Source organism: Anguilla anguilla, chromosome 2 (assembly GCF_013347855.1).
Source record: "Anguilla anguilla isolate fAngAng1 chromosome 2, fAngAng1.pri, whole genome shotgun sequence".
NCBI lineage: Eukaryota > Metazoa > Chordata > Actinopteri > Anguilliformes > Anguillidae > Anguilla > Anguilla anguilla.
In genome coordinates, this window is record NC_049202.1 from 28,062,130 (window position 1) to 28,088,162 (window position 26,033).

The 26,033-nt window shown below is 40.3% G+C and overlaps 1 protein-coding gene across 2 annotated transcripts in view; it reads right to left on the reverse strand.

Annotated features, from left to right (window-relative positions):
* The window catches only part of jupa (junction plakoglobin a), a 64,414-nt gene that overhangs the window by 32,426 nt on the left and 5,955 nt on the right, over positions 1-26,033 (reverse strand). Inside the window, exons 2-5 of one of the 2 annotated variants that reach the window (XM_035407196.1) lie at positions 23,614-23,650; positions 7,109-7,153; positions 3,528-3,692; positions 1,567-1,805 (exon numbers count right to left, since the gene is read on the reverse strand). In XM_035407196.1, the coding sequence (XP_035263087.1) occupies positions 1,567-1,805; positions 3,528-3,692; positions 7,109-7,121 (417 nt within the window). In that variant the 5' untranslated portion in view covers positions 7,122-7,153; positions 23,614-23,650. The remainder of the gene's footprint in view (positions 1-1,566; positions 1,806-3,527; positions 3,693-7,108; positions 7,154-23,613; positions 23,651-26,033) is intronic. The other variant, XM_035407195.1, reaches the window with a different exon arrangement.

A 26,033-nucleotide genomic window follows, 5' to 3' on the forward strand; every position in this document is an offset into this window, starting at 1 on the left:
TTGTGCCATTTCAGGTCATTCACTGGACTTCAACTGCTTAAATTTCAATAAAACTGGAAAAATGGGGGTGTTCTAAAACTTTTGACCGGTAGTGTATGTCTAATTGAGAAACTTGGTGCTGACTTCTGAGCAAATCGTATCAAAGAGGTGTGGGGAAAAAAAGATCTGAATCTGAATAATACTGGCTAAATACATTTGGGGAGAATGCATTTACCATTTGCGTACGTCTGATGAGTGCTTGTTTAGTCACATGATTGTTTATTTGTAGGTGGGACCATTTGGGAGGAACTCAGTGGAGATGTGGAGTGGCAGGATGCATTCTCAACCTCAAATTTTTTAAATACTGATGTTTATTGCCATGATTGATTAAATAATTTGCCAAATTTATTTGTCATTACTGTGGATATCTAATTTGGATCTATATTATGACTAACCATTGAAACAAGCTGTATTTTTCTGTAGTATTTTTATAGTGTATTTTTGATACACAATGGTAATCTTTCAGAATGTAATCTTGATATTTTTATGCATGTTTGTGCTTTCCCCTGTGTGTACAGTATGTGCATTGTGCATGTAGGCACATTACTATCTTAATATTGCACCCTTAAAATAACAATGAAACAACTGGGACATGACTTAAGACCAGGTTTTTACTGGTCTTAGCATAAACGCTTTGAGCTGCATTAAAATAGATATGACAACAATGTGCCTGACCACACCTTATCTTAAGACCAACCTGCCCACATGGACTCAAGTTCATTTGGTATTTAAACAATGTGGGCACTGGATGGGGAAATGACAGCAGTGTCGATCTGAAACTAGCAATGACACTTGTGTTTGGCTTACTGCCCCCAGTGCACAGCATATAGTCTTATACAGGTTTGCTCTTGATTCGGAAGTATGGAAAGTATGAATTCCTTCAATTATGTGATGTGATAAGCAACTTAATTTTGAAAAACATCTTGATTCAGTCGCCTGGGTATACTGGAGGTACTTTAAGATGAAATGCAGCTTTAGTACTGGCTCGCTCGGTTTGCTTTAATTTATGATCTGAGCAGGAATACTGCATTCCAGGAGTGCACAATGACGGCCAATCTGTTGCACACTTCATGTATGCTTGGTGGAAAAGTTTTACTGTGGCCCTGTACAAGAGTACAATAACTGGGGTGCACAGCTCTTTAGAAAGCTAAGCCTGGCAAACTAGTTTTAAAAAAAGAGCAAACACATCAAATCTGTACTAGACAGTTCTAAATTTACATGTACATATGTTTAGTCTCTAACTCCTGAGATTTGCATTTAACGTGGGCCCTCATCAGCAAGTGAGTGCATATTATGGGGTTTGGAAAGGCTGTGTCTCTGGGAATCTGAGGAAATGCCAGTGTATGCAGGCCTCCAGAAAGCTATGAGAAGTCATGTCATCTGTTACATAATGTTTGTGTTTAAATGTTGGTATGACAGTACGTCTGTGTGTATGTGGATGGTTTCATACATATCAGTGTGCAAGTATCTACAGACTTATGTGTGTCTTTGTACAGGTGCCTGTGTGTTCCAGAGTGCACACCGGACCTGGTCATCATCATTAAGTAGCTTGGTGAGTTCGGGGACAGCACGGGTGGCCAACTCAGCATCATCCTGGTAGTTGATGAGGTGGATGATGGCAGTTTTCAGCAGCTGGGATGGCTCGGCCAGGCGCTGCACATTAGTCTGCTGCCCCGGATCTGTCTGAGTAGACAGGATGGATGTCCCCTCGACCACCGTCTCTGGAAACATGGCTGCCCGAACCCTCTGGGCTCGTGTCGTGGTATCTGTGGATGGAATGTTGAAATGTTCAGTCTGAATGTTCACCCTATGGTGTGACACAATAAAACCATCACTGACAGTTTTTACTATTAATTTCAAATGCAGGGTTTTTCCATGAACTCCATGTTTTGTGTTTAAAAGTAAACATACTAATACTAAATGCTATTCTTATGAAAATTAGCCTGAATCCATTCTTCAGACATAATTTAAATTGAACTATTGAAGAAAAATCTTTGGGGTTTTTTCATGGAGCAGCAGATGAGTGTTTCTGCATGCTCTCCTGCCATAATAACCTCACAGCAGGTACTCCTTCTACAGCAGTAGCGGCAGTGCCATCTTGTCTCCCCTGCTATGCTTGCCCTGCAGGTGTCTGTTTTGCCCACACTGATTTATTTCTCTGTCTGTTTTACAGGGTCATGCCTTCGTGTTGGCAGCTTCTGTCTGTGTTGTTGTTTAGAGAGAGTGATCAAACAGAAGCAATCAAAGCAACCAGGGTGAACTTAAGCTTCCAAAACTGAAGGCAATAAAGCAAGAGAAGTGTGAAGTCTGTATAATGAGCAAGCTGTACAACTCTACATTCATCTTTGCATCACAATATTTAGGTGTGGCTTATCCAATGGGGGTTCATATCTGAGAGACATCCCAGCAACTTCCTGACGTAAAGGCAGCTGTGGAGTTCAGTGAGGTGAAGTGCATATTTGGATAACTTAGAAGATTTTATTTGCATAATGAAAGCAGCCATCTCAAAATGTTTTGTATTGATTGATTATGGGCCAGACCTTGTTGAGCCACAGTAGGGTGCGAAAAGATGAGACATGAAATACTAATGCCATTACTGTTCACTTCTTCTGCTCACAATTTGAGGTTTTGGGTCAAAGTGAACATTTTCCATAACATCCATGTCAGGAGGGCAAGGATTAGCAGATCTGTAAGCTGCCACTGCTTGCACAACTGATGTGGTTATCACAGGCAGGTTGCAAATTGACCAGAAAATTGAGGAAAGAAATCTGACATGATATTTTTATTCTACAAAAAGATGTTACAATTATTAGAACCCCAGCATTTAACACTTTATGGTAAATGGTAAATGAACTGCATTTATATAGCGCTTTTATTCAAAGCGCTTTACAACTGATGCCTCTTGTTCACCCATTCACACACCAATGGTGAAAGGCTGCCATGCAAGGTACCAATCAACTCAGTGGGAGCAATTAGGGGTTAGGTGTCTTGCTCAGGGACACTACGACATGCCCGGGGCGGGGGATCAAACCGGCAACCCTCCGACTGCCAGACAACCGCTCTTACCTCCTGAGCTATGTCGCCCCGGGCTTTATGCACCCTCTCTTGCTATGTAACAGCACTGATTCTTCTATAATGTTTGATGTGGTGAGAGGACACATAGCAAGTAGGGGTGTGACAATTTCAATACATGCATGTTCTTCACTTCATATTTATTCCCCAGTGAAATGGGTTGTCATGGATGACCACTTAAAGTGTTCCTAAAGACTCAGACAAACTTAAAAACGTAAGATATAAATGGCAATGTACAATAAAATAAAAGCTGATTGTCTGTACTGTCTTATGTTCAAATCCAAATGCCTGAAGTAAAAAAACTGACAAATTCCACTCAAACATTAACATACTTATTGGCATACATTTAGAAGACACTGTACTGTATGTGTATAAACATGTTGGCATATGTGCATATAAGTGGGTGTGTGAAATACCTGCAGGGTTTTCGATGACTGTGGTCGTGACAGTATACTTCTTGCTGCTGTACTCGGACCCATCATCATCCCGCACAGTGGTGGCGCCTGATTGGATCCCTGAGTCTTCAGCATAGTAAGTCTGCTGCCACCCCGTCACCTTCACGGTGCCCTCGGTCTCACTCACTGGGGAGAGGGACGGCAGCTTAGGTCATAAAATTCCCACCCATAAGATGTGTTAAACATTTGATGTCTAGTGTGTTGACATACCAGTTGTATTAGTAGTTCATAATTTAAGTATTCAAGAATATTTAGATTATACATTCGAAGGCCACTTTATTCAGTACACCAATCTAGTAACAGATGGGACCCTCTTTTGCCTCCAGAACAGCTTGACATTTATTGGGACAACTCTGGTCCTCATGTTGACAAACGCCAATACTTGACCCCACACATCTAAGACTAACTCCTTCGTCTTTGCCATATTTTTGCAACCTTAGTGCCTATTTTACTTCCACTACAGACTAAAGGTATTAGGCTACCTGTGGTTTCAAAAAAACTTAAGGTACATAAGATTTCACTCAAATTAAAAAGGCCCATTAATGTACATACTATATATATATATATATATATATATACGTAAAACGAATATACTGTATGCATTTACTCGTATTGTTATGGGATGCGACACTTAATAAAATATGTTGCCTACTCTCAAAACACTATAAGTCAGTGGCGAAGCTTGGGTATTTGGACAGGGGTTATAGAAACATTTTAGGGGGCTCCTATGACCCGAGTATTTCATCAATATCGCTGTGACCCAACATCTGTATCGGCATATTGCACTTTGTTGTAGAAATCTAGCACCTAGGCTATGACCACAGCAGCGAGCAGCGTGGCTATATCACAAACACAATAAGGCTAACAAAAAAAATCTCTGACGCACCGAATTATAGTTATCACCCGTAGTCCTTTGATGGTTGAAATTGCAGAACCCTGCCAAGACGGCTACAGACCAAAACACGGCTGATGACAATAGCCGAGTAAACTCTTTTGTGAGACAAGTGTGAAGTCGTTTTTTTAGTTTAATCATCCTTGATACCGTGCGCAACCTCAAAACAGACAGGGTGATTAATTGCTAAATTGCACTGTGCCTTTTGTGCTTTTTGCTGTATTTTTAGATGCTATGTATACATTTAGGTTAAGGAAGAACAGGCGCACAAGTGTAATGCCCAACATTTTAAGCACAGGCGTGAAAATGCATTTATATCGGTGCAGTCCTCTAACTGACCTGCCAGTTTGGGGTGTCTCCATTAAACTCTGCTTGAGTTATTTAAAAGATTTTTTTAACAGTTTGTATCACCCACTTAAGTGCATTTACGAATAGGTAGTAATTTTTGTTCGTTCTTCAATGTTTGTACTCATTAAACCAAAACACATACGATTTCAATCATTTATCTCCTGGTTTCAAGTAAACATAGGTTTGACTTGTATTGCTTACTCAGACATTAATGAGCAACCAGACAGCAAGTCTATCCCCACGCGGTATATTGGGGATAGACTTGTTGAGTAAAACGCTGTTTGGGTATTTTCACTACACGTGTTAACCTACACAGGGCTACTGTAACACATGTAGCCTAGTGAATCAGATTCGTTAGCATGCGGTTGGTTTGATAACAAATTAACATGAACATTTAAATCATGATTAGGGGAGAGTACATGTTAAATGCAGGCACAAATACTCATAAACAAAGTCAAATTATCATAATAATTATGATAATAAAGTAAAAAAGTAATATTGTTGAACTGTCTGTACATTTTTGAAACTATATAATTGCTTTATCTACTCTAATTTTATACATTTCCTTGTTAAATAACCTGTTAAAGTGAGCCCAGATGCCAATTTTGTTATATATTTGTACATGGAACGCCTGTGATTACATCGCGGGTAGAACGTGCCTCCCTCTGCACCTAGAGTGATTACACAGGAAAAGGGATGCAGCTCATTTTTTAAATCATATTAAAGAAAAAGCTGAGAAGTTAGCTAATTATATGTTGTTATTTGATTAAACAGTAGAATTTATGACATGAAAAATAAACCGTCAAAATATGTTCTGAAAAATCACCAAAACAAGTTTGACCTTCCCATTAAGGTCTTACACGGGTTTTACATTGCAAACTGTTATAAAATGACAAGAGAGTTACCGTAAACCTAAACCGTAAACATATTTGAATGGCGGCTATGCTGGTACCAGCCCAATATTAGCCAGGGCTTTACTATTCCCAAATACGAATGTTATCTCCAAATCACACACAGACGTAAGCATTTAACTAAAGAAAGCGAATGACCCTGAAATGCAATGTGGCCTGACATCAAGTACAATGCAGAATGATGGAAGCTGTCCTCATGAGGAAAAATTACACTCTGTTGCCCCCTACTGTTAGAACCCCACAAGAATTTCCCTCTTGCAGGCAGAACCTCTACTGCAGAGTCAAATCCATCAAATGAAACCCTAAATCACTGTATATAGTATTTACTTCTTAGCAGACACTTTTATCCACAGTGACGTACAGTATATGAATGCATATATTTTTCAGTATATGTAGTCCCCTGATAGAACACTAGTACATTTACGTTGTTAGCATAATGCTCTACCAACTGAGCCATAGGACTAGTATTATTATGATTATGACCTAAGGATGTAGTAACTATGTGACCTGGAGTTATGAGTTGAGTATTAGATTCATATACACTCTAATCAACGATCTATCAATTAATCCCACTAGTTGTTCCCACAATTGTATGCTATGTACCGACACAGTTTGTAAATAAGCTCTGTTGAAATAGTGATCCACAAACTGTGCATGTTGGAAATGAAGCATGTTTTATAAAAGTGCTAAATCTGTAGGTATATTGCCTCTGGCATTAATATCCAAAATTGCCAAAACAGTGTAGAGCACTACTTTAAGAGTAGGAATTATATTATTTGAGAGAAGGTTTTAATATTCAGGTATCTGCTCAGGGGTGAGTGCATGTTGTTTAATGTACAGTAGACATATACAGGGCTATAGGTTTGTCAAATAGCTGTGCTGATACAGTATGATGGAGAGCAGGTTGATGTTAGTGTTAGGGCTGATCAATTTCACCTTTTTTTGTGATTAACTAAATATTTAGCGGCACCCACATGATTCACTGTTTGGAGGAGCAGGCTATTTGCATAAAGCATGTGTACCTAATAAAGTGGCCATTATAACATATGATTACTGTAATAATGATTTTAAATTATATCCCATATTTCAGAATACATGATATATGACATGATATATAATTGTGACCTCTGCTTCTGTGGGCTCATTACACTCACTGTCCAATTGAAATGCTCTGCACCTGTAGCATTTTAGGTATGATAATACACATACAAGGAATGGTAGGCATCAACACAAAAGACCCCATTTAATGCACATGTGTTAGGTGCAGGAACCAAACAGGTGTTTAAAAAGTCTGAAATCACATTTTTCAGGCCATGTAACATGTTCCTATCTTATAACAATATGGGCAAAAGGTTTCAGTACTACTAATAAGCACAATAATAAATACTTACTCTGCATGGCCATTGGTCTCAACCCAAGCCTCCAGTCAAGACAACCTAAAAGAAACAGAATAGAGAAATTATACTCCACAGGCAGCAACAGCCTGTCAAATCCCACTGTATTGGGAGTAATGTTCGTCCTTGGAATAGATGGGACATTCAAAGTGGCATAATACAAGGGCAAGGGGGAAATAAGCTGCTGATATTAAAGGTGAAGCAAAGGCATTTTTAAAAGGTTTCTTTACCACTTCTCAAAATAATGCGGGTATATAACTAGGCATAAAGGCAGAGTGGGGGAGAGTGGGGGAGAGGTCAAATGATGATAAAGTATCTCTGTAACACATAACAAATACTACTACATACAGTTGAGGCCAAAAGTTTACATACACCTAGGCTAAAAACATTCAAACTCAATTTTTCACAACTCCACACACTTCATGTTACAATACATTTCCTGTGTTAAGTCAATTAGGGTATCTAATTTATTTCCATAAGAGGTAATCTCAAAATAATAGCTAAGAGACAGATTTATTTCAGCTTTTATGTACTATATCAAATTTTCAGTGGGTCAAAAGTTTACATACACTTTGTTAGTATTTGGTGGCATTGACTTTTAATTGCTTAACTTGAATCAAACACTTGGGGTAGCCTTCCACAAGCTTCTCATAATACTTTGCCGGAATTTTTGCCCATTCCTCCTGGCAGAACTGGTGTAACTCAGTCAGGTTTGTGGGCCTCCTTGCTCAGACACACTTTTTCAGTTCAGTCCACAGATATTCTGTGGGGTTCAGGTCAGGGCTTTTTGATGGCCACTGCAATACTTTCACTTTGTTGTCTTTAAGCCATTAACTTTGGAGGTATGCTTAGGATCATTGTCCTGCTGGAAGACTAGACCAAGTTTTAACTTTCTAGCTGATGTCTTGAGGTGTTGCTTCAGTATTCTAGACAATCCTTCTTCCTCAAGATGTCATCTATTTTCTGAAATGCACCAGTCCCTTTTCCAGCAAAATACCCCCACAACATGATGCTGCCACCCCCATGCTTCACAGCTGGGCTGGTGTTCTTCAGGCTAAAAGTCTCACCCTTTTTCCTCCATACATAGCGCTGATCATTACGGCCTAACAGTTCATAAAATCGTTAAAAATCCAGAATGAATTTTGCAGGTGATCATTAAGATGAAGACCTAGCCTTTTGGAGGTCATGTTCTCTGGCCAAATGAAGCAAAAATTGAACTGTTTGGCCATCAAGATCAGTGCTATGTATGGAGGGAAAAGGGTGAGGCTTTTAATCCGAAGAACACCATCCCAACTGTGAAGCATGTTGTGGCACCTTAGTAAACATGGAAAAATGCTATTTGTCTAGTTAGCGGCTATAAAAGTGCCGCAAATCCATAGTAAATCTGGACCTTGATGCCTAGCCTATTGTGCCAATAAACACAGTGTCAGATATGATCCAAAGAATTTTATTCTCAATTCACAAATGTTGCACGCCCACAAAACCAATATACAACAGCTTGGCTGAATACTCAATTCTGATTGGCTGGGATGTGTGTATTATTTTTCCATATATGCCCGGATATGAAGTAGTGCCAGCAAAAGTTCAATCACCGTTCTATATTAATTTGTCTGACTCGACAAATAAAGTGGAAATTTGTTACTGAGCAAGCCAACAGTTACAATATCGTACTTGCAACAGTGTCAGCTTGATGAATGACTGTATGAATAACTGTATAAAGAATAGCTTGATATTGTAGTTATAGCTATATACACTACATTTCCAAAAGTATGTGGACACCCCTTCTAAATAGTAGTTTCAGCTATTTCAGCCACACCTATTGCTAAAAGGTGCATAAAATCAAGCACACAGCCACGCTATCTCCATTGACAAACATGGGTTGTACAGAAGAATGGGTTGCACTGAAAAGCTCAGTGACTTTCAACGCGGCTCTGTCATAAGATGCCATCTTTCCAGCAAGTCAGTTCATCAAATCTCTGCCTGCTAGAGCTCCCCCAGTCAACTGTAGATGCTGTTACTGTGAAGTGAAAATGTATAGGAGCAACAGCAGTTCAGCTGTGAAGTGGTAGGCCACACTAGCTCACAGAATGGGACTGACAAGTGCTGAAGCGTGTAGCACGAGGAAAGTCATCTGTCCTCGGTTGCAACACACACTACAGAGTTCCAAACAACCTACAGAAACAACGTCAGCACAAGAACTGTTCGTCAAGAGCATCATGAATTGGGTTTCCATGGTCAAGCACCCATACACAAGCCTAAGATCACCATGCACAATGCCAAACGTGGCGTAAAACAGATTGTACACGGTGTTCTTTAATAAATGTAAATTTTGCATATCAATGTGTTTTTTGAGTCAGTTCTGGAGCTATGGGTTCTGAAACTGGGTTAGGCAGAATATATACTGCCAACTCGAATAATTAGGGGAAGGCCCTTTCCTGTTTCAGCATGACAATGCTCCAGTGCACAAAGCAAGGTCTATGAAGAAATGCTTCGCTGAGTTTGGTGGGAACTTGACTGGCCTGCACAGAGCCCTGAGCTCTACCCCTTCAAACACCACAGGAATAAATTGGAATGTCGACTGCAAAACAGGCCTTGCACCCAACATCAGTGCCCAACCTCACTAATGCTGAATGGAAGCGAATCCCCACAGCCATGTTCCAAAATCTATTTGAAAACCATCCCAGAAGAGTGGAGGCTGTTACAACAGCAAATGAATGCCCATGGTTTTGGAATGAGATGTTCAACAAGTACATATGGGTGTGATGTTCAGATGTTACATTACATTACATTAATTTGGCAGACGCTTTTATCCAAAGCGACGTACAAAAAGTCCATTTCATGGTCATAGACAACTGCTAAACACAGGTTCAGTAAGGTATAATACTTATTTTGTACAGCTATTTCTAGCCAAGAACACAGTTCACACAGTGAACACTATTCTGACCTAACCTCTGCAAAGCCAACTAGGCAGAAGAATAAGCTACAGTATTAGGACAAATACAAATTACCAAAAAGTGCTGGGATGGGGCAACAAGTGTCATGAAAAGGGGGGGGGGGGTTTTAAAGAGTGAAATATACAGTGTGGTGGTGGTTAGTCTAGGTACAGTCTGAAGAGATGAGTCTTCAGGCCACGGCGGAAGATGGGTAGTGAGGGGGAGGTTCGGAGGAGAGAGACGGGGAGTTCGTTCCACCACTGGGGAGCTAGGGTGGAGAAGCTCTGTGATACCTTTGGGCGGGTGGGAGGGGTTACAAGGCGCCCTGCTGCCGCAGAGCGGAGTGGTCGAGCAGGCACATAGAATCGAGTCATGTCCTGCAAGTAGATGGGGGCTGTCCTGTTGGCAGCAGTGTAGGCAAGGGTCAGGGCTTTGAACCGGATCCTGGCGGCGACCGGTAGCCAGTGGAGTGATCGCAGCAGAGGAGTGACGTGGGAGAATTTGGGAAGGTTGTAGATGAGTCGGGCAGCGGCATTCTGAATCATCTGTAGTGGCTGTATGGCACAAGCTGGCAGGCTTGCAAGGAGAGAGTTGCAGTAATCAAGGCGAGAGGTCACCGTAGCCTGGACGAGCAGCTGGGTGGAGTGCGTCGTCAGGTATGGTCGAATCCTTCTGATGTTGTACAGAAGGAATCTGCAGGACCGTGATGTTGCCTTGATGTGCTCCTTGAGGTCCAGTTGGTCATCCAGGACCACCTCCAAGCTCTTGGCAGAGTGAGAGGCAGTCACTGTGGTGCCATCAACCGTGATTGAGAGCTCACGAAGTAAGGAGGTCTTGCACGGGAAGAAGAGCAGCTCAGTTTTGTTGAGGTTGAGCTTCAGATGGTGGCTGGCCATCCAGGTGGAGATGTCAGATGTCAACATACTTTTGGAAACGTGGTGTATCTATAGTAGTTACAGCTTGAATATGGTTATAGTTTAGCCTCTGTTTTGAATATAATTCAGTAGCTGGCTAGCCTAGCTATCCATGATAACAAACATGCGAGACCGTTTTGACTTCAAACCAAACTGAATTTTAATATTGGAAAGACATGTTCTTGCTAAGTGGCATAGGGTATGGGATATTTGCTGCAATACTAAATTAAAATTTCCATTGCAATGGAATCGCATATTTTGAAACGCATGTTTTCATTACAACTGACGTAGGTAGTTAATTTGCCTCCGGCTATTTCTTCAGTGCAGGCCATTCAAAGTGCATAATGTTCAGCCCCTGGAACATTATCCCACTTATATGGCTTACCAACAAAAAGTCTCACAATCAAACCATGTGTTTTAAAATATAGGCTATATTTGCTTTATTCTGTTTATATTAGATGATATATCCTCTATTTTAATGTGTTTCCTCTTTTTTTACACATTATATTATTAGTAAATGGAAATAAGTTCCTAATGCATAGTTGTACATGTATCGCCTTTATGAGAAAATAAAAAAGTTGAAGAGATTCATATATGATGAGTAATCGATCAATCCATTACTTGTACCCATCCCAACTACATACCATGTCTCAAACCTGAGACTTCTTCCACTAAAATGAATATTTTTGCTATCTCAGCCTCGTGAACTTCCTTTTGGGGTGAATGTAAAAAATTGGTGCACTAAAGCACCACCATGTGGCTAATATGTCAAATGTTTACTGAGGCAAAAGATCAGCCATGCAAACAAGCCTACTAAATTTGATAAACCTAACTTACCAGCTAAAAGTTATTTGAGTTCACAATGCATGCTCATGGACACAGGAGCCATATCTTGCAGGGGTGGAGCCACAAGGGGGCAGAGTCTGCTTCCTCATTGACCTTTGACCCTGAACACCACCCTTCTGCTGAATGTGTAATTCAGAGCAGGCTAAGCAGGTTTGAGTACGCCTACCTTCCCCCCCCCCCCCCTCTCTCTCTCTCTCTCTCTCTCTCTCTCTCTCTCTGACTTTTCACATAAAAATATCTGCGCCACGCTGCTTCCAACAAATTAATTCTCCAGACATTTCAAAAAACATGGTTTTGTGGCACACAAAATCACTATCAAGCATTCTATTGTTGTGTTTAACTGTCCCTTTCTCTCCCCTCCCTCCTCTCACACACTGGCTGCTGTCCCTCCGGGGCAGGGTGTGGGAGCGGCACTTTAACCCAATCCCTCTGAAAGCCACCACTGGAAACTGGGGAACTGCATACCTGACCTCTGAAAGGGCACTAACATTCTTCCTGTATGCATTCTCCCTTCCTTTTAAAATGATTATCACTTATGCAGTTCTTGTTCTGCAGTTGTTTCTCTGTTACAGCATTTCAGTCTTTTTTTTGACTTTGTTCTCCAACTCTCTCTGTCTCTCCTCCCTCTTGTGACTTTCACTGCTGACGTCCAAGGCACAGTGTACAAAATGTACATTTTTTACACATGCGTGCACGCACACACACGCACACACACAAGATATATACATGAATGCTTCTTTTCTAAACATCCCTTCCTCTCTTTCCTTTCTTTATATCAGTCTGCCCTTTCCAATAGCTGTGGTTCAGTCTCTCCCTTCATTTCTCTTCTCCATCCGGGTACTATGTGAGGGCTCCCCACTGCTCCATGATCCTCTATTGCTCACACAAGCCATTTTATAAACTGCCTTGACATTGCTGTTTTTACACAAGCTACCCTTAATTATTTTTATACTTAATCACAATCTCTGCTAAAAAGCTTGACTGCTCTACCCCATGCCAGGCAGCCATGACAGAATAAAATAATTCAAATAACATCAAACAATGGACACTTCTGACACACTGATTTAAAAGGATTACTATACTGTACATACAGTGTGTAGATTGATGAGACTAAAAATTAATTGAATCAATTTTAGAATAAGGCTGTAATGTAACAAAATGTGGAAAAAGTGAAGGGGTCTGAATACTTTCTGAAGGCACTGTAAATACATAAATGCACAGCTGGTTCCATTTGGAGATATTCTTCAAATGTTCACAGTACCTTATTTTTATGGATTAGTGGTAGCAGATGTACTCCATATGTTTCACAGCACCAATATAGAATCCCTGCACTTCAGGATTGTGGATTCAAACCAGCAGTAGATATACTATAAGAGCCACTGAACACTCTGGAATTGCACTGAAACTTTGTGCTTATCAAAACATCAACAAAACAAACTACAACTAGCCTACATACAATGGAGGGGAACACTGAGGATCTCTAAGGAAAACAACAAACAAAGCATCTAGCCTATACCTAGCCTGAAAACACCTTCATGCAAGCATAGGTTATGCAATTTACCCTTTAGTTATTTTCTCAGTTGCCATTCTCAACTTATACTGCCAAAACTTTCCCTAATTGCAGACCCGGGCTTTAAATTCCTAACCTCCCACGAAATTGGTCATTTCCCTCCTTATTTATACACTGCCATCACAAACACTCTGAAACCCTTTTCAACACCCAAACATACAAATGCAGCCAGACCGTGGTCTCACTCTCTTGTATAACTACACAAAAATATCTCTTTACATATACAACACATAGCTACCAGCATAATAGCAACAAGTATGTACAATACAAACATTTATCTACATGCCGTCTATCAAACACCAGTGACTCCCAGCAGATAAGAGCCCTCCTACACAGAAGCCATGCATTGCAGTTTCATCACAGAGACGTGTTCCTTGTGTTTATAAGCATACAGTAAGCTATTTACAGGGGTGATAGAGACCCTAAAACTAACACTGAAAGTTGCCACAGATATAGGTGTCTGAAAATGAGAAAAATATGTAACAATGGTTCTGACACTCCCTAAGTTATAACACCTATGCCTGTGATGCCTAGTCTACATTCAGTGTATTTATTCAAGTAAACCTACTAGCCTCCGATATAGCTACATGCAGGCCCACTGGCACAAACTTCGCTCACACTATGACTTTCTTATAAGGCTGCATCATGTAAACAGAGTTTTTGATTGTCACCAGGGCACTGTGGCTGTAAGTGGGCTTCCATGATGGCCGGGCCAGTCTGCCCAAAATAACCAAGGCTAGAAAGCGCAGGAGGAAGCGTTTCCAGCCTGTCCACTGTTCTGATGTGGAGCTGAACCCATAGTCTCCTGTAATGATTCCAGTTACCTGCTATTCACAACGCAGTCATAAGCCTCTGCTGTGCCAGTTCCAGGACACATTCTCTCAAGGGTGTGTGCTGGTCAGCGTGTGGAATTATTTTATTTTTAATGTACAATCACGTCTACTAACATGTTTATGTGCTCAAGCCATTACAGTTAAGTGACTTGACTAATCAAAGCATTAGTGTATTGTGCACATTTGTGTGTGTCATTCTGAGACTCCCAGTAGTGGCAACAGCCATGAACTGCTGTGCCGGATGATGAGCATGTGCCCTCAGCTGCACTGTCATACGTGGGCCACAGAACATCCCCTGCTCAGCTAATAAAGCACTAGCAAAGCAATCATCATCGTCTTCCTCCACACACACATTTTATCAAGACCAAACAAGAGCAGAGTGAAACTACGTTATTATTTGACCTTCATGTCAGCACAATCATAGGGGCGACATAGCTCAGGAGGTAAGACCGATTGTCTGGCAGTCGGAGGGTTGCCGGTTCAAACCCTGCCCTGGGCATGTCGAAGTGTCCTTGAGCAAGACACCTAACCCCTAAACCCCTAACTGCTCTGGCGAATGAGAGGCATCAATTGTAAAGCGCTTTGGATAAAAGCGCTATATAAATGCAGTCCATTTACCATTTACAATCACTCCCAGTTATGCGTTTTTCCCAAAAAGGATGGGAAGAGGGCTGAAGTTAAAACATTGTTTTTTGAGGGGGCTGTAGGGGGCAGGGAGTGGAGCTCTGGAACATGTGTACTAGGGCTGGGTAAAAAACACTATAACATTACTGAATATTTATTTTTGTCCAGTGTGTCAGATTTTCCTCGGAGACATGTCCATAATTAAAGAGGAGTCATGTAGGACTAACTGTGGCCTGCTTTCATAATTCTGTATACCAACAAATTTCTTGCTGAGGAAAATTTTCCGCATGACCAGGGTTTTTCCAGCAAAGAGAAATATTTGGCAGCGCTAAAGAAAAATTTGCGAGCTCCAAAGTTGAACAAAGGGAAAACAAAGAATTAGAACTACAGTTTGAAAAATTATTAATTTGCCAGCACAATGCAGCCCTTGGATAAGCAGAGAAATGCAATGAAAGAGAGACAAAAACATGACAGTAAGGCAGCACACTCAAGGGCTCTGTGGGCAGGCCCATTGCATGCCCTTGGCTTTTTAGCATTGCCACCTACTAATCAGAGCTGCGAAGGTATGACTGAGAGAAAGCAAAGGAAGACTAAATCCTGTTGTGTTCTTTGTGCAAAGACTCAACAAGGAACGCATATAGGGTCTTTATTTGTAACATCCTTGCATCACCCTCATCCCTAACCACCACCACCATCACCAAAGTATCAACAGCTTATCATAAAAAAGAGTATCTGATGAAAAATATGTTTTCAACGTACAAAAATGCCAAGTTACTCACACACAGCCTGCAAAGCACTGTCTATAAGTCATTCCTGCCATTAAAAGTATCGATATCAAAATTGCACCAAGTTACATGAAACAAAATTGGCTAGCTTAGCTCACACAAACTAAACAAGCTGTATTCCAAAGCAATGCTACCCAATTATTCCTAAATTGTTTCAAGTAACTTGGATATATATAAATGTATAAATATATAAACACACATAGCCTACATTCTGTAAGGAACACACAGCCATTTTTCCTTTATCATGAATGACAAATAAATGAAAATGCATGTCATATTTTTGAGTGGAAGTGTTCTTAATGGGCTGTTGTACATGACAGACCTACTAATCATTTGTATGTTAATAGAGGATCTATAGGGCTAGTTAACAGTAATTTAGAAATGTGGCTTTGCTGGGTAGCTACAGTAGCCTAGTTAAAAAGTAGTTATCAGTACAGGCTCAGTGGTGAATGTGAACTGTTTTCACTTAAAAATCGCAAGGTAGCTAATGTTAAACTCCAAATGCCAAAAGCGGAACTGCCTAAAGTGTGGGTGTATTTTATTTGGATTTCAGAAATATAAATGAGGTTTTACAGATGTAAAAGCAATGGGTTAAATGTTTTAGTTTTAGTTAGCCAGCAAGCCAGTGTCATGAGTTAGAGTTTCGCTTGAGTCCAAGGGGGGTTTGAACCTGGATCTGTCACTCATCCAAAAAGGGAAACGCGTTACTCGGTTAGCTACAAGGTAAGCTGACGTCCGGGCAGCAAAGTTTTGTTCTGTTCAATGTGTTCACTTGTATATATGTCCATTTTGTGTGTGTATCCTATGTTTTTATTGGCTGATGTACCTAAATGTCCAAAGGGGAGACTTTATGGGCCTGGTTCATTTCTGATGATGTAATCAGACCAGAAAGATTAAGAGTCCAGGGCTTTATTGTGTGGATGTGTGAAGTTGTTTGTCAATTCAGTCTGTTGAAATGGAGTCAGAAAGTGCAGAAATGAATGTTTCTAAGGGCTGAGAGTCTATGGTGATTGTGGTTATTTCTAAGGAACCCTGAAAAGTGCCAAACTCTCGGTACTATACAGGTAGGGGGCAGGTCGCCCCACCAAGCCGTAACTTGGCGGGATGGCATACCTGCCATCTCAGTGTCACACAGGGGCAGATTCAAGAAAAGAAAAGCACAGATGATCACCATATTCACAAACTCCATTCACACCCTCCCTGTGCATGAAAAGCATATGCCTTTCTCCCCGCAACTATGCCATTCAAGAACCCCGGCCATGAGTATGAGAAAACAGGGAGTCAAAAATACATTCAGACCCTCTGGCTGTGTCGGTTGATGTATATGTGTAAGTGTAAAAACGTGTGCAAAATCACCTCTTGATCAGTTGAAAAAACATGCAAATGAACCGTTTGTCTGATGTAAATTTAAATTGTGCGTGCACACTGAAATAAATGCAACTTCAAAAAAAAAACAAAAAAAAAAAAAAAAATCGCCTACCAATGGAGGAAGAAAAATGTAGCCTCACCCCACCAAGCAATCACATCATGCGATCTGTGCCAGAGGCAGTAGAGATATTGGATTAGATGCTGAGCTGAATGTGCATGTACAAGTTAGAGGTATGCTCTGAGTCACCACTGAGTCAGTGTTCCAGAAAACAGACGTTTAACTATGTCTCTGCTGGGAGTGTCACCTTTGTAACTATGGGAGATGGTGAAGTGTATAAATAACAAAAAATACTGGAGTGTTAGATACTCCAGTGAAAGTCAAAATAATACACTTACAGTAGTAAATACAAACATCTTAAAGAGGGGGAAAAGACCTGAAACAGCTGCATGTGGATGGGGATATGTCCGATTGAGGCCATCTCCAGGGGTGGCTTTTTGCCTTTGGACATCAAAGATGAGGCTAGGTATAAATGATACCAGTGGACTCTGCAATAACAGTATCAGACTGGATATCAGAAGGTATACACCCTTCCATAGACAGTAGGTTGAGACACATTTGCTTCCCATCACCTGAACAGGGTGTAGTTTGGAGAGGCAAAATGGTGCACCAGATCTCATATAGCATTAGATTCATTGTTCCAAAAAACCTCAGTACATCCCACTGCTGTGTACGGAGAGGGATTTCCCTATTTTATTCTAACCTCAGATATTACCCAATGGGCAATCAGTGTGTGGCTAAAGGATTGAAATGTCACATCTCTCCCTTATGCAGTTATTCCTCAGCTGCCTTTTAGAGGTATATAATGGTTCTCTTTTCAAAAGCCCCAGCCATTTTTTCATTAAAATGGGATGCTAATCATTAAGCATTTCAATTGGGCCCACTATTGACCTGGGAGTTGTGAGTTTCCTCCCACAGTCCAAAGACATGCAGGTAGGCTAACTGGAGACCACACATAGGTGTGAGTGAAAGGTGAGTGAATGGTGTGTGTGTGCCCTGTGATGGATTGGCAACCTGACCAGGGTGTGTTCCTGCCTCTCACCCAATGCACAATGGGATAGGCTCCAGCACCCCTCACAACCCTCACCTGGAATAAGTGGATATAGACAATGGATGGATGGATGGATAGAAATCACAAAAATAACTTGAGAAAAATGCAGTTATACATGCACATTTACAAGCGTGAATCCGCAATAGCTGCGACTGCACACGCACATGCATCCATGTGTGCATGCATCCACGCACAGACCTTCACACAAACACGTGACCTCTTCTTTGGTTCATGACCAACCTTTCCACAAAATATTGTGCAAATCTGTGAATCCATTTGGGAGTTATGTGCCTTTTTGTGATAGGCCACACCCATCGCCATGCCCCCTCTTGGTTAATCAGCCTTGAAAGTTACTCAGCTCTACCTTCGGTCATGACCAACGTCCATGCCAAATTTCAGCCTCCTGGGGCGAAAACTGTGGCTGCTACAGGGTGGGGCACTTTTTGTGGACCAACCGACCAACCAACCAACCGACCGACAGACAGAGCTATAGAGCTGCAGTCGCAGCTAATAATGATTTCTAAATGTAGTATGTTCATTGCACATACAGAAAACTAAAATAAGTTAATTGCCATTGTACTTTAACCTGAAATCTCACATTTGTTTAAATGGCATTTTCATAGGTGGGGCCAGGTGTAGGAAAGTTCAAGAACGAGTGTTGTCAGTTGGGCGACTAACTACACCCTTGTGACACACCCTTCAATAGAGTCATCCTGTCACATCACTTGCACAGCTGACTAAACTTCACATCGTGAGAACTTGTCCTAATCGCATACACACACCACACCCACAAATGACTACTCTTATTGTACTACTCAGCTCTAACCTGTCAGGGCCTGTAACTTTGGTAAAGGTGCACAACAGCTTTCGCCCTCACATGAACTACAGCAAATTTTGTGACTGTAAAATGGGTGACAGAAGAACGTAGAGTAACTCAGGGTGTAGAGTTTGCCTTTTACAGTCAACCAACATAATGGTCAATCCCCCCATTAGAAGAAAGAAACTGGAGCACTGCCATTAATCAATCCAAATATGCATACATATAGGAACATGGAAAGGAGGTTGTGCTCCAGTTCTGACTGAGCTGACCTCAACATTATCAGTCAAACACTGATAGCAAAGCTCTCTCACCCTGACCCTCAGGAGTGTAAAATGTGGTATTTACTCATCTCTAATTTTTCTTTCTCTCTCTCTTTCTCTTTCTCTCTCTCTCTCATGTCTGGAATAGGTTGTAATGGAACTTTTTTCTTTTTAAAGGGATCATTATGATGGTTTTAGTGGCAGGAAAGATAAGCAAAACAGACAAGCTCAAGAAATCTCTGTGAGAACTCTACAGGTTTAGAAAAAAGAGCATGGGTGGGGCAGAGGGGCCCTGTGGGGAACAACCATCAGAAATAAGCCAATGTCCCAGCTTTACTTTAGTTCACATGTGAGAACAAAAGGCAGAATTAATGCTCTGTAGCCCAAGCTCTAATCCTGGTGTGACATTCCTCAATGGGTGATGACATTCCCATTCCATAACGTAGTACTCCCTCATCAGTTTTGCAACTTCCCAACCACAGTGCAAGCACAGTGTAATTTCACACTGACTGAAAGGCCAGCATACAACATGTAAGTGCTTCGCCCTTTGTTCCATTGGCCTCCCTGAGTGCTGCTGATAAGCATGGCACTTGAGCAGTCAACTGTCAAATTGTGGAATTGTGTATTAATAGTCAAATTTTCAGCTCATTATTACTCAAATGGCTATACACTATTCTTAAAATAGGCTTAGGTTTCAGACTGAATAATCACACTGGTGATGTCAGCTAGCATCACTCAGAAATATTGGGATCTCACAATTCAGATTTTAAGCAGTAAATTAATTAGCTTAATTGGAATATACCAGGTGTCAATCGTGCTTATTGAGATCAGTAAGATATATTATAGTGATTAACTGGCTTTTACTTGTTGTGCTACAAGTCCAAAGGGCTAAGACTTTTTGGTCACAGTCTACCCTTATTCAAATGGATGCCTCCAGCAGATTAATGTACCATGCCACAAAGTACACATCATATCAAGTTGGTTCCACAAACACAAAAGTGACTTCAATATACTCCCTTGGCTTGCACAGTCCCCAGATCTCAATCCAATAGAGCACCTTTGGGATCAAGTAGAATGGAAGGTTCACAGAATGAATGTGATGCTACTACATCAGCATGGACTAAAATCCCTAAGGATTGTTTCTAGAACTTTGTTAATGAAGGTGCCATGAAGAATTCAGGATGTAGGGGGTCTTACTCAGAACTAGATAGGTGGTAGATGAGTGTGTGTGTGTGTGTGTGTGTGTTTGTATATACATACTCACAGAATGGTGTAGCTTACAGTCAATTCTACAAGTTAAAACGGAATTATGATATATATATATATATATATACACACACACACACATATGCAAACACACCCACACACACACACACACACACACGGGTGACAAATTAAAGGAAAAAATCACAAAGTGTTGGGCCGCCACAAGCTTCAATTGAACACCTTCAATGCTCTGGAACTCTAATGGATGGATGAAACACCATTCTTCAAAAAGTCATTCCTTCATTTGGTGTTTTGATGATGGTGGTGGAGAGCGCTGCCTAACACATCAGTCCGAAAATTGGTTGAGATCAGGTTACAGTAAAGGCCATAGCATGACTCACATCATTTTCATACTCATCTAACGATTCAGAGAGATCTCTCCGGTGGATGAAGGCATTGTCATCCTGGAAGAGACTACTCCCATGAGGATAAAAATGTTTCATCATAGGATAAATAATACAGAATAACTTTGTATTGATTTGCAGTGACGCTTCCCTCAAAGGGGACAAGTGGACCCAAACCATGCCAGGAAAATTCCCCCCACAGCATAACAGAGCCACCTGACCCCCTCACTACAGGGGTCAAGCATTCAGGTCTGTATCATTCTCTTGGTGTACGCCATACATACACTCACTCACCTGTCAAGAATATGGAAAAGGGTAACTCCTCTGACCGTCACTTTTTTCCACATCTCTACAGAACTACTAAAGATCTACGAAGCTAAAAGTAAGTAAGGGACATCAGTGTACCCTGATGTCCCTTAGTGTCTCCAAATTTACCCAAAATATCTAAATTGTGCATTGCTATAAATCATAGCATAATCATGTACTTCACTACAAATCAAATGTTTTAACTCATGCAACTCACTCATGCAAATAATTTTCAAGTGAAAATCAGTATATGGATCTAAAATTTCTATGAGTCGAAAAAACCTATCCAAATCTTATTCAAAAATGAATTGAATTCTTTTTGTCCATTATAAAGCATATAAATTTACTCCTTTGGTTTAAGATTAAACATTGACATCACATTGAAAAACCATTGTGACACACTGTAGTACACATAGCCTACCTAAGCATGTACTAATTCACACGTATGTTTTTCAGTAATCTGCCGTATGTATTCGTTTGCTGCATGGGAATGGGACGACATTACTATTATTATCACTCCACTGGAAATTCTTACCATAATCTAGCACATATCGCCACACATATTTGAATCAGTATTTCCCATGCCATTTCTATTCCATACTAACAACTGGGGATATTAGCTATCCCCCAATACAAACGTTCTGAGCATTATTAGCGAAGGCTAAGAGATGTCTCTGACAAGCAATGTGAATATATAGCACTACCGAAAATATGACACAACGTAAATAATTGAAATGTTACAAACAATAATACATGCATGTTCGTACATATCCAAGCTACACTTCATGATTCTTATTTTTCTGACCCACACCACAACAAGTTTCTTTAGCCATGCTGATGAGTCGACAAAAATGTGTGCAAACTAAAAAATTATGGTTTGTGCATGCAGGGAAAAATGATGCATGTCCTTTTATGCAAGCTGAACAACCTATACACCTTTAGAAATGTAATGTAATTGGCTAAAAGGTGGCTTCTTAGCCATTACTATAATAGCTTGCTATCGGCTGCATGTGTGCTTGGAAGACGTGATGTTCTTCATGTCAAGTTGCTGCTTGCGTATGGCAGGTCCCAGTGGATATACTGAGGGACTGCTTGATCAGATAATCTCGTAGATCTTGTTTCAGAGAGTATATACAAACCAGAGATGGTAACACTACTTATGTACACAATATTGTGGGCATGTATTCAACAACAAAATGGAAAATAATGATTCCTCCTGAGAGTTGGCATGTTTTTGAGACAAAACCTACGTTTTTTTCAAGGATTTTGTTCGATGGACCTTTGATGTGATAAGGATACTGACTTCACATTGACTCAGGTCATCTGTGGATTTCCAAAACACATAGAAGGTGAGGACCCCCCAAGCCTGTTTTGCCTCCCTACAGGTTACAAAACAAGGAATCATTGTCGCAAAAACATTGGTGTTTATAGAGATAGAACTGTGAGTTTGAGCACTTTCATAAGGTATATTATGTGAGGTAGGCTATATTCTACCAGATGGATAGAAAAAAACGTCCTCTTAAAAAACTGAATGAATGCAAATAAACCTGCACTGCCCTAATATTTGGCACATGTGTAATTCTTTCAATACTGAAACAGCCAAGATGTACATGCTTTCTATGGTCTTCACACATCTGAGTTATTGTATACCACGGTAGGTCCAATCTGGAGATAATTCAATAAAACCTATTCAATCTCTCTATAAACTAGCACTAAACATTCTAGAGAAAAAAATCCATGCAACGTCATCACTGCAAAATACTTTAAGTTTAATTTATTCAGTTTAGATGATCTTTGTTTTTATTCTTATGTTAGTATAGTTTTGTTTTAAATCCCCCACAATCTGGCAGCACCACCACCACTCAAGAGTAGTTACACTTTGCTCAGGCAGTAGTCGCAGAAACACTAGATCCTCATCTAGAGTAAATTGTATAACTCAATATGGTCACACTTCATTTGGTTAATCTGCCATTACTCAATGAAATACTCTCCCTAGTGACATTAAGACTAATTTTAAGGCACCAGTTTTAAAGCACTCTCCCATGAAGCTAAAGCTTGGATAAAGGCACAGCAAAGCTGCCACCATTATAACAATAATGGTTTCCTCCAGTATTTTCCATTGTAAAATCTATTTTACTTTTATATCTTATTGAAATCTATTTTTAGCCTGGATACTGTTATCCACTATATCAACTCAATTTGTATTGATTGTGTGTTGTGTATTGTACTATGACCTGCCAAGGGACTGTAGATGGAAATCAGCTGTAGCTAACTCTGGTGTGATGCATCATATTTTACGTTGTGAAATTTGTTAAAATCTACACATGGTCCTTGTGAAATAAATTAAATAAATAAATAAATAAATAAAAGGGTGCACTAACCCCCTAAGTAAGGTAAGGGTTTCCTGATTCGGAGACGAAATGACAGCAACTGCAATTTCTGCTTTTCACAATGATGTTGTACTTCACTAAGTAGCTCACAACCTGATCAGCTCCCTGATGATATATGATTATAGCTTAATTACCTTTACTTTGGCCTAGGAGGAATCAAATAGCCCCAGTCTGAGAAAAACAAACACATTAGGAATCTAATTAAGTGGTGCTGCATGTCAAATTAGGGGGTATTCATTTTCAATGCAGTCACGGAAATACAGCAATAAGACAAGTGAAATCATCAGCAGATATGGCCAAAAATGGAGATGTGTAAGAGGTGTTTTGTTTGGCATAGTTGTGGCTACATAGAAATTTGAATAAAGCATGATGAATGGTAAATCGGTTATGGTTAAAAAAAATTTTTTTTTAATTGTTCAGGACCGAATGAACATAAATCCAAGAGCCGAAGAGTGAGAACAAAGAAAGTAAGAGAAAATATAAATGCACACAAAAGTACACAAGTGCTCAGTACACTGAGCTAAAGATAATGACATGAATCATACTATAAAACGGATAGTTCTGCTCCTGGATGCTCATTGGCCAAGAGAGGATTCCAGCCATGCTACAATCCCTAATAAACCATAGGTAAATAGAATGTTTGCACATTTTAATATCAATGCAAGTTTGACCACTTTAAATATTGTAACCTTAACAGATCCATTAGCCTACGAAAACAGTAAGACCAGTTCTGTAAAATGTTGTTTGACTGCTTTGGATTAATGACTTTTGATGAGGTAACTTTGCATTAGTAACTACAGCTTAACTGGCAGTGGCCAAATTAATGTACACAATAAGGAAAGGGGATATTTTTTGAGGCTATATAAGTGTTAACATTAAATTTGTCTTAGTTTTCTAGTTATTGTCTTTCAGTTTCACCAGCGTTCAATTAATTACTTAAAGAGCTAATGTTACCTAGTTTGTATGTAGCCAGCTAAAATAGGGGCAAACAAGGAATTATTGTGCTTAGTAACCAAATTCATTCAGCGGAAGGACACACCACACACATTAAAAACATTACTTGTTAAGTTGTTTTGTCGTGATTCTTTGGTGAATTATTGTATAAGATATATAGATATATGTAGACACTCTTTTATAAAAAAGAGAAATGCCACTCAAACCTACAGTGTATCATGAATATTGGCATGGCTAGGGAGTCTGCCTGCACTCTACTTCACGTCATGCCTAACAACACCTTCTAGCCATCCCAGTATTCAGGATATAACATGGGTTCTTGTGCCATAGCGCTTTAAGGTATAATGTTGCTCCTGTGATTTACTTCCTAACTAAGCTCATAATTAAAATTAATACATTACAAAACAATATCTGCTCTACTGGAATTATTTGCTGTGGTACAAAAACAATATGTCAAGCCTTCATAACTAGTCTTATGGAGGCAATTTACAGAGCACTGTTATTGGCACTAGCCTGCTGGGTGAAATAAACATTGTGATTAATTATTACCCAACTGCATTGTGTTCTGAGAAGCATAAACACTTCTGAGGCCAATATGGGGTGAATTCCCACTCACTACATCTAAGGACATCTGCTCTGGCTCAGAGGGCGTGCTTGTGCTGTGATAGATCACATCACACACAGCAGTGAAGGGTGCATGTAGGGGGAATGAAAAAAGAAGGCCAGGGGCACTGTGGGTGTGCAGGTGATACCTGTCCAGTGCAGCAACACTACCCCATAACACTACTTCCATTTTGGCAGGGAGGCAATATGAACGTGTCACTGTGGGCCAAGCCAAAACAACAGCTGAAGAATACGGGTATTTAGGAATTTAGCCATTCTTCTGGCCCCCTGCTCCACATCAGAGTTATTAACTGCTGAGGAAGCAGGGGCTAATCCCCAGACTAACCAATAAACTACAGCCTCCTCAAGCCCAAGTGACCAGTTCACCACCTTTGTAAAATTGAAGAATTTCATGTGAAATCTACAAACCTGATTGCCACTTAGGGCCATATTTACAAAGGATTTGTTGGGTTTTTAGAGATGCTAACAAGACAAATAGCACTACATTGATAAATGTAACACAACCAATAACTTCATGTAGTTCGCAATGCATATATTGTAGCCATTTCAGATTTGCAAGTGCAATTCAGTCCTCTACCACCTCCAAAAGGAACGAAGCAATGTGATAGCCTTTGCAGGAAATACTTCCAAAAAACAAGTAGAAAATCTGTTCCGGAAGTAATTTTTGGGTTTAAGGCTTGAGTTCTATTAGTAACTCAATGAGACATGTTAAAAGTGAGAGTGCTTATCCATTGCATCCATGGATTCTGACACCTGTCCAAAACCCAAGTTCACTAGAGATGGAGCAGTACAACAAATTTGCTTTCTTGCCATGCGCAAGACACATCTTAAATAATTAAAATACCGCCAGTGCATTTTAATGCATTCGATGCGGCTGTGCTCATTTACAGTCAAATTAATACTCCACTAAATTGAAAACATGCAGCGATGCCGAATTTGGTGCATGCTTAATAAATATGGCCCTTAATCTTTAGGA